The following is a 9,491-nucleotide window of genomic DNA, read 5'->3' on the forward strand; positions in this document are numbered from 1 at the left end:
AGAGGCTCGCAGCAAAGCTCTTGCCCATTTTTTTTCTTTTCAACACGAGGCGGCATAGCACATTTAGTTTTTCTATTAACAGAGTACATAATTAAACAAAAAACTAACTTCTTTCATGTCAAGTTGGTTGACTGGTGAAAGTTCGGCTCTCCACCAAGTATAATCCTCATCTTTCAAAGAGCGAAGATTAGACCTGAAAAGGGTAAAAACACTGTAGCCCCATCCCCTCTTAAGCACAAATATAAACATGAAACTGGATCAAATCTCTCCCTCTATCCAAAAACAAAAATCAATAAGAAAAAAAGTTTAAAAGAGAGATATCCAGATGTTCTTCTAATACTTAACACACCATCCCAGCAGTAAAATGCAGTAGATGTATGGAAAATATCTTATTTGTCACATTAAGTAAATTAATAGTTTTCTGAGGAATACACTGCGTTAGCGCTTGTTTGCAGCATATTCCATCGTACCCAACAAAGAGAAGCATAATCCAAGGAATAGACAACAATTGATACCGGCTCAATTAAAAAGAAACTTGCAAAGTAAAAACAAATATCAAAAGTTAAAAGATTTTGATTTATTCAGTATCTTATATATGTACACTTCCTAAACATGTATTGAATTAAAGTTGCAACCAAACCACTCAGTCAAAAGAGTCTTGACCACTTGTAGTAGCTTCACCATCATCAGAAGAATTATCACTATTTGCATTAAATGTCAAAATGCGTTGCACCAACCTCTGAATTTTCTTCAATGCTCCCCAGGTTTGTTCTTTGTCTTTGCTGGGAAAGTAATTGCAACATTAGGTCCTCTGGAGAAGCCATGTGATGCATCCAGCCCCTTGCTTTAGGTCTCTGCTGGAAACACAAAGTGCAAAATCATCAGCACATGTAACAGGCATAATATCATCTTTCACGAGAAGTAACATAATCCATGTTACTGTTGCAACATCATCATTCATCAATGTCATTTTCATTGGAGTCATCATCATCACAGCATGAATCACTAGGAGCATCTTGGTCATTATCTGAGGAATCGTCAAAATCAGGGTCCCCAACAGTTTCAAAGAACTCAACACCATTTCCATCTTCGTGTGTATCTAAAAAATCAAAACCATCATCATCGTTGTCGTCGTCATCATCATCATCACTATCGTCGTCATCGTCATCATCATTATCATCCATACCATCGGAGAAATCTTCATCATCTTCATCCATATCACTATCATCTTCATCCTCATTGTCACTACTACCACCATACTCATCGTCACTTCCGGTACCAAAGAAGTAGATGCCATTATCTTCCGCACCGCCATAATTGAATAAATGAAATTGATGAGGTGTTGAACCCTTAATTAATAGAAATATTAGCAGTTAAATAGAGCTACTTATGCTTCCATAAGATCAATAGCACAGATTAGCGATCTAATATCAGTTTCTTGGATAATATCCTTACCACATGCATGAAATTTATCACACCCAAGAAAGGGATCAGGACCACAATAAGTAACAAACGACTGTGTCAGTTCAAGATAGACCTTTTTTGGGATATTTGACTCTACAGTGGAACACAGTTAAGGTATTAACAAAAATATACATGTTCCAAGTTTTTTCTATGACATACAAAATGTCAATATAAGAGTGATGGCATAAAGATAATGATGGAACAATGCACACATACGGATCAGGACTACACACCAGAAATACAACAAATTAGCTAGTGGAATAAAATAAATAAGGAAAACAATCTTTCTTTCCCAGCTCCCCTGATGACTGAACTACCCAAATCTTTTTAAAATTTCTGGTTTCCAGATTCACCTGATCCTGCTTCGCCATTCTTAAATACTTTCCAAGTACCTTTACTTAGGTTCTTTTCTTCTTTTTTCCCCAAGTAAGACAAGATCATTTCGCAGTAAGATACTTCAGTGAAATTGCATATATCTTGTTCTTTTTTCCGGTTAAAGGAGACCTCATTTACTTTTGTGGCTTTCTTTTCATGATAAGGAGATAAATTCTAGTAACGTTGCAGGAAAATTCCCAGAGCACAAGGGTTGAAAACAGCCTTACATTCATCTCTTATTAGAATGATCAGAACGAGATGGAAATAAGTTTACTATAATAAGTGTCTTAGTTCAATGCTTTGACACCTTTACAGTCAAGTGTGCGGGTAAAATCCAATTCGTTTATAACTTAGGTTCAATGCGCTTAATGAATGTCTTATATTTAATCATTTAGATCTCATTCATTAAGTTGGTTTGTTTTCAAAGTCTAAATCTTAATTATTCAGATCTTGCAGCCTGTTTGGCATTGTTGCTGGGAGGCCAAAAACACTTATTTTGAGCAAAATCACTTTTTTTTAAAAAAATTAAGCATTTGGCAAATCAATATAAGTGCTTTTAAATGGAAGCAGAAGAAGTTTTTTCTATTGTAGGAAAGAAGCTAAAAAATTCTTTCTTGAAAAAAGCAGAAACACAAAGAGAATTTTTCTTTTTCAAGACTAAAATATCCCTTCAATACATACATATTTACCAATATATCTCTTATTAATTAATTAACACATTTAAAGTTTTTATTTTTTATTTTTATATAATAAACTTTTTATTTTAATTTATGTTTATATATTATTATTTTACGTATTATTTTGCAAAACTAAAAAAAAAAGGTAACAACAATATTTTTGCAAGATTAGAAAGAAAAATAAAAGAACAATCAAAAATTTCAACCCTTCTAAAAGAAGGTATAATTTTGATTGAAAATTGAACATGTACATTCTAATTTAATAAAAATAAAAATGTATTAAAATTTTTAAAATATTTTCTTTCTATAAAATAATCTTAATATTAAAAAAGTACATTAAAACTTATCCTTTTTCGTAATTTGACTCTCAAAAACACTTTTTGAAAAAGATTAATCAAACGTAATTTGCTTATGAAAAAACACTAAAAAGAATTAACCAAACACAAATTGTTTTTTTTCAAAAGCACTTTTAAGAAAAGTCATTTTTAAAAAGTAACTCTACAAATAAGCAGTTTTTAACAGCAATGTCAAACAAGATCTTAATCTATAACAAAGTCTTAGGGGGTGTTTGGATGGGCTTTTTGAAAGTGACTTGTAAGCCCAACTTTTGACTTTTCACCTTTTTTGGTACTTTTTAAGCCTTAAGAAGTGCTTAAAAACACTTTTTGAATTACCCAAACACTTCCCACCACCTACCATCCCACAACCACTATCCTCAGCTCAACCACAACCACCACTACCCTCAATCACCAAAACCAATCATCATCACCATTAGCAATCATTTGCAATCATTACGATCAATCATTATTACATCCACTAATCACAACCGACAATTACTATCATTGGTCGACATTATATATCGTTAACCGTTATCATCACTCACCACCGCCATTAGCTATCACTATTGTTCCACGGCTAATTATTAGCCGCCATCAAAAACCACCAATGTTAATCACTACTGTCAACCACTATACCATATAATACTATCCACAACCACCCTATCAGTCAACACCATCCAAAATCGACACACACAATCACCATCGTAATCATCACCAACACCAATTGTCATGTACAAATTTTAAAATATTTTATTGATATACTATTAAATCAATTTAGTATTTTATTTAAATTTTATATTTATTATTTTTCAAACAAAGACAAATTTTATACATTCAGATGGTGAGAAAACAAATAGTTTAATTATTTAGTTTTTAGATGTGTCTTTAGATTCAAACCTCAAAATCTGAATGCACATCATGTGCATTCAAATTATACGTCTTAATCTTAATGAAAACAAATGAGACCTAAGTGAAGTTTAATAAGGGATGCAACTGAAAAAGAACCATTCAAATTTCAGGATTTGATATTTCTACTAATTTTGTGTTTAGGTATCTATTAGGTACGATGTTTGAATATATAATTATCAACCATTTGTCGTATCGTAATATTCTAAATAAGTAGTAGCAATCTAACTAAATGTTGTCCAATTACTAGCTTAGCTTTAGATGATCAGGATATGTAAGGCAGCTGAAGTCAAGGAGGACTTGCTAATGTATAACTTATTTACCCCTACTGTCCCGGGAAATTCCTGAAAAGGTGAACCAAATTTATAAAGTTTCAATCAAAATTCCATCGATTGTAGCTAGTGATTGCCCGGGTCGGTGTGTGATCACCAAAGGTGAAGTAACCCTTCGGATACTCTTACCCAATGATAAAATCATGAGATATTGAGGGCAATTAAAACATCTCCCCCTTCGAGCGTGCATCAACAGAAGTGACTCTTGTATTATTTCCAACAAAATTGTTGAGACGGACAAGCTAAAGAACCTACAATAAATAAACTTATGTGCTTCATAATTGAATCTTTATTGTGATATCACATACCTTTTGAATATTTGTAGGTAAAATAGCTCTTTCAGTGGCTTTTGGAGTCCATATTTTTATGTCATTCTCAATTCCACTGCTGGCAAGCATCGCGGTATGAGGATGGGACTCAATGCAGTTCACTACATGCTTATCTGCTTCCATAACACGAACAAGATCCCCACCCCTTTTCTTCCATATAAAAATTCTACCACAATCTGATCCACTCACAACATATTCACACTTGGGCCCAAAAAAGTTCACGCCCTTAACTGTTTCAGAGTTTCTGTGCCCCTTGTAGACTTGTGGACCAATGTTTGCTCCAGACTCCATGACAACTGCAGATGCATCAGATTCGGGTTCTTGGCCCATTTCGCTCTCATCACTTTCATTGTACAATGGCGATGTAGGGGATGGATCAGGTCCCAGCCCCATGTCCTTTGTGAAAAGATAAATGAGCTCTTCATTATATGAAACAAGAAGCTCACTCTGGTCAGAGAAAGCCAAGCCTGTTATCCCCACATTCTCATCACCAACTAGATGTGGGGGACAGAAATAGTCAACTGGCTGGCCAAAATCAGTGGATCCATCCCACTTATATTTGCGAATGTCGAAAATTCTAGCAAATTCATCTGATCCAGCAACAGCAAACAAATAGGGTTTTCTTGGATCTATCGTAATTGCATTTAGATGAAGTACAGACATATATCTCCTCATCCGCAGGGGTTGGCAAGTAAAAAGCTCTGTAGCAGTGTCTGTTCTCAAATCTATCTGTCAGAACACATTAAATCAAACCATTAGCCATATAACGCTCAGACGAAAGAATCTGTGGGAAACCTTAACAATGTCCATACCTACTTGTCAAAGTCTCAATCTCTTGGTATTTCAGTGTTCTAGTTTTTCTCTTTTAATTCTTTATTCCCATCAAACCGTTTTTTTTTGAGTAATCACTTACAACAATATAAAGGAGATTATATCTAATTTCCTGCAACATATTACTCCTTATGAGTTTGATTTATAACTATGTTTTTTCATATAACCATTGGTGTCCAGGCTAGCTTGCACACCTCACCTCACTAAGTCCATGAGATACCTACTACATCCCACCAGTACAAGTACCCCTTCCAAACACAAGTATCGGATAACTCTATCCACCAAAGTTTGGACATAAGGCACCTGGAGTTTTTGCCTGGGGAGGGGGGTGTTGAAAAGGACGACCTAGTGTTTTTACCTCAACTAATGTTAACATATATATGATTCCCAAACAGAAGAAGGATGCGGTTGTTCTGTATATGAGAGATAGGAAAAAAAGAAGCAATCCTCTACAATTTTTCAAAATGAGGCAATTAAATACAATAAATCCACATTTATAAATGATTCTGAGAAAAAAGTTCAATTATTTAATTTTGTTGTGCTCTATTTTTACCATGTGCACACATGAATGCAAATTATTTTCACAAAATGCGAGTTTTCAAGAGAGCTTAATCCATATCTTCATACACTCTCCCTGCGCCACACTATCCAAGTCTTCCTAACCCAAAAAAAGCAAAGAAAAAAACTTTAAAGACGACTGCGCCAACTTGATATTTTGGTATTATCGCCGTAAAGAAGAGCTTTCGGATTTTCCAGAGAAGATGGGATCAGAACTTAGTATTTGGGTGTTTTTGCTTGAGCTGTACGAGATGAAAGTCTCATATACGGGAAGGACTATAGAACTACCGGTAACTCACATGTTGAACTAATCCATCTTCTCCACAAGTGTAAACAATATGGGGGCTTGCTGGTTCAATTGCCAATTTGTGAGCTCGCCCTTGATGTTTGGCCAGCAACTTTGTTTCCACCTTCCCATGTTCTAGAATCTGTGCTTGTCTCACCTGCATGATTGTTATCATTTAAGTGTAAAATAACAATGTCTTTTTTCTCACTGGATGTAGTGGCAGAAGTGAACTATAATCCTTTTGTGGTTTCAAAGTACATCGGCAACCCCTAAGAAAGAAATAAGTGCCCCTTTTCAGGAGGAACAAGGAAAGAATAATTAAATGCAAGGCAAAGATGGCATACCATATAGGAAAACGATGACCTACATGAAACACCTTGATGAAAAGAAACCAACAAAAAGTAGCTACCTGTCCATCGGCAGCACAGGTAACAATGCTTCGATCATCAGTGTATGGCATGATTTTTGCTTGAAAGACATTGTTATGATGACCTGAATGGAATGAAAGTGCAATTTTCCCAGTTTCCCAGTCCCAGAGTATGATCCTTCGGTCATCAGAACCTGATATGACTATATCACCATCAGCATTGAAGCTAACCGTATTCACACAGCCCCGGTGCTTCTCCAGCTTCCGGAAGACATCAAGCCGGAGCACAAGATCCTGAAATAAAAGTTACCACGGCCTGGGTTCTGAGACATAACTTGGAACATAAATAGAACACATCAAAAAGAATCTATATAGAAATGAAAATAAGCTCTTCCGCTGAGGTCATATTCAGAATAATTAAGGACACAAATGGAGAAGGGGAGAGCACTTAACAACCACTCCACCCTTGGCCAAGTACACCTGAACAAATTTATGGTCACCATCTAAGTCAATGCAACAATTAAGCAAATTGATTCTGTATCAAATTTACAGTTCTCTCTCTTTCTATTTCCTGATGAAATGGATACTTCAAATTTTCTTAAGAGCGCAAAACTAAAGAAAGGAAATAAGGTAAGAGCTAAGAGAATGCAAAACAACCTACTCTGCCTTTGTCCTAAGCTTCAGTCTGTGTAATAACAAATGCTGCATAATCTATATCCCTAATAATAATATGGTCAACTAAACTAAGGATATATGCATGGATTGATGCAAAGCAGCAGCAGCAACAATAACTATAAATCTATAATGATACAATGTTATTGTTTTAACAGCAATAAAAGTGATAAATATAGGGGAAAACACTTTTCACCTTAACATATTTCAAGGATCCCAAACTCATCCAAACAATAAGTAAAAGAATAACAACAACAACATACCAATCCCACAAGTGGGGTCTGGAGAGGAAGGTAGAGTTTGTACGCAGACTTTATCCCTACCTTGTAGAGATAGAGAGGTTTCCATAACCCTCGGTTTAACATAAAGTTTTCCCAAACAGTTTGAAAAAGGGGAATACATAAATGAGAGCAGTATAATGTGAAATAGGACCAGTAAACAACACAAAGAGGAAAGTACAATAATGACAACAAAATAATGTGATAATCAAAGCACAAAAAACACAAGTGATAATCTAAATTGAAGAACAAGAAAAAACAGTGAAAGGATAATAACCAAAAAAATCCTGGTATATCATATAGCCAGGAGTAAAATTTACGAATAACCAGCCGAAAATAAATTGTGACTAGTTCACCTTGACATCATCCAATGATCATAAACTCATGTAACAATAAACAACTAATGCAGAGACGATCAGAAAATTCACTTTATCATACAACTACACCTAACAATACATAGAATTGCATCAATACTTTCAAGAAAAATACTAATGAATAGAATTGCATCAAAACTTAGAAGAAAAGTAGTAATGAATAGAATTGCATCAAAACTTTCAAGAGAAACAGTAATGAATAGAATTTCATCATGAAAAACACTAATGAATAGAATTGCAGAAAAATACTAATGAACAAGGAATGAGAAGAAAGTACCTCAGAGGCACCGAGACGGTGGGCGAAATTTCTGGTAGAGAGTTCACCGACTGCCCGTTTCCAAACATCAACAACTGCACAATCGATGCTACTTCTGGTCGTTTTCCTCATCGTCACGATCAGAATAGAGTGAATTTGATGGTTCTTCTACTGTGTATATAAATAAATTACTGGGGAGTCAAATTCTACATGTATGTAGACACGGACAATGGCAATCGAATTGATTGATTGAGATTGTATAGGATTAACTTGAAATCGTAATCAAACGATCTCGCCGCTACTATACGCTTTGGTTCTTACTGATTGTATTTTGCAACTGCGACAAGGGAAACGAACACACTGCACTCCCTTTTACATCTCACCCAATTTATACCATATTTATTTTTTCCCTCTTTTAACTCCTCAATACGATTTTGAGTCCTTTGGTATTTGTATATACATTTTTTTTTTTTATTTGTACCCTATTTTTTTAATAGGATATTAGGTCCTCGGATTTTAATATTACGTCCGAGCAACATGGTAATGCCGGAAAAAATCCCCTTCATTATTGTTTAATGGTGTAATGGACGTGGGATATACCCACAAATTAATATGAGAGGTTGTGATCATTTTTTTTCGTACTTTATAAAGATTTTTTATTTATATATTAATTTATTTTATATTAAATAATATCTTTGAAATTTCAGATAAATTATTTTTAATCCTAAAGACTTGAATTGTTTTTTCACTATTATATATATTTATTTTATTTTATTTTCATTAAAGTAGATTTAATTCTGTGTTCTTATGTAAAGCTATGACCAATGAAATCAATTTCAAGAATTCAAAAATTCCACAATTTTTGTTTTATGTTAATTTTTTAGAATGATTTTAAAAATGTTAACTAAAACATAAATAAAATTGAAGAAGTATTAATACATAATATCATTTAGTGTAAGAACATTATTATTTGAAGAAATAACAAAAAAATAAAATCTTTGAACTCTCATATTCATTTTTACGCATGCCTATATCCACTACATCATTGACAAAATAGTAATGAAAGAAATCGTTTCCACATAATGCCAATTTACTGATGGACATTGGTTAAATTCTCGAGATCTGCCATGACTCACAAATATAAAAATAGTTTGTGAAGCTTTAGTCAATGGAACTATGTCAGTCGAGGTGACACGTGTTTATAATTTACCAAATTTAAGCCAAGTAACAACGGAACAAACTTACATTTGCAAAAGGACACTAAGGACATTTTACACAGGCCAAATTCAAAATATCCCATTCGAAGAAATCAAGTATTACATCCTCAAATTGGGTTTTATTCGCACCATTGGTCAATTCAAGTTAATTGGATGCTTGTGTTTCAGCCTCTTTTCATCTTTTTATCTTCACAGGGTATAGGAGCAAGATCTTTGACTTGCACAAATGGC

At 34.2% G+C, this 9,491-nt stretch overlaps 1 protein-coding gene across 3 annotated transcripts; it reads right to left on the reverse strand.

Moving 5' to 3' along the window:
* Window positions 1-543: 543 nt before the first annotated feature.
* Window positions 544-8,396, reverse strand: LOC125815830 (uncharacterized). 3 transcript variants are annotated; one of them, XM_049495388.1, is made up of 5 exons: window positions 8,065-8,396; window positions 6,506-6,757; window positions 6,110-6,253; window positions 4,401-5,150; window positions 544-857 (listed from the first exon to the last, which is right to left on the reverse strand). In XM_049495388.1, the coding sequence occupies exons 1-5, from the start codon at window positions 8,173-8,175 to the stop codon at window positions 711-713; spliced, it is 1,404 nt and encodes a 467-aa protein (XP_049351345.1). In that variant the 5' UTR covers window positions 8,176-8,396; the 3' UTR covers window positions 544-710. The 3 variants fall into 3 exon arrangements, with proteins under 3 accessions (XP_049351345.1, XP_049351343.1, XP_049351344.1); XM_049495386.1 differs by having other exon boundaries at window positions 685-1,349; window positions 8,065-8,394; XM_049495387.1 differs by having other exon boundaries at window positions 739-1,300.
* Window positions 8,397-9,491: the final 1,095 nt, after the last annotated feature.

Source organism: Solanum verrucosum, unplaced genomic scaffold, assembly GCF_900185275.1.
Source record: "Solanum verrucosum unplaced genomic scaffold, falcon-dt-bn FXZP01000261.1, whole genome shotgun sequence".
Taxonomy (NCBI): Eukaryota; Viridiplantae; Streptophyta; class Magnoliopsida; order Solanales; family Solanaceae; genus Solanum; species Solanum verrucosum.

Excerpts from the sequence above, each read along its gene's own strand:
- LOC125815830 (XM_049495386.1), bottom strand. The coding sequence starts at position 8,175 with ATGAGGAAAACGACCAGAAGTAGCATCGATTGTGCAGTTGTTGATGTT. Across the intron at positions 6,254-6,505 it reads CCTGTGCTGCCGATGGACAG|GTGAGACAAGCACAGATTCT; the intron begins GTAGCTACTTTT and ends ACAATCATGCAG. Across the intron at positions 5,151-6,109 it reads AAGATGGATTAGTTCAACAT|ATAGATTTGAGAACAGACAC; the intron begins GTGAGTTACCGG and ends GTGTTCTGACAG.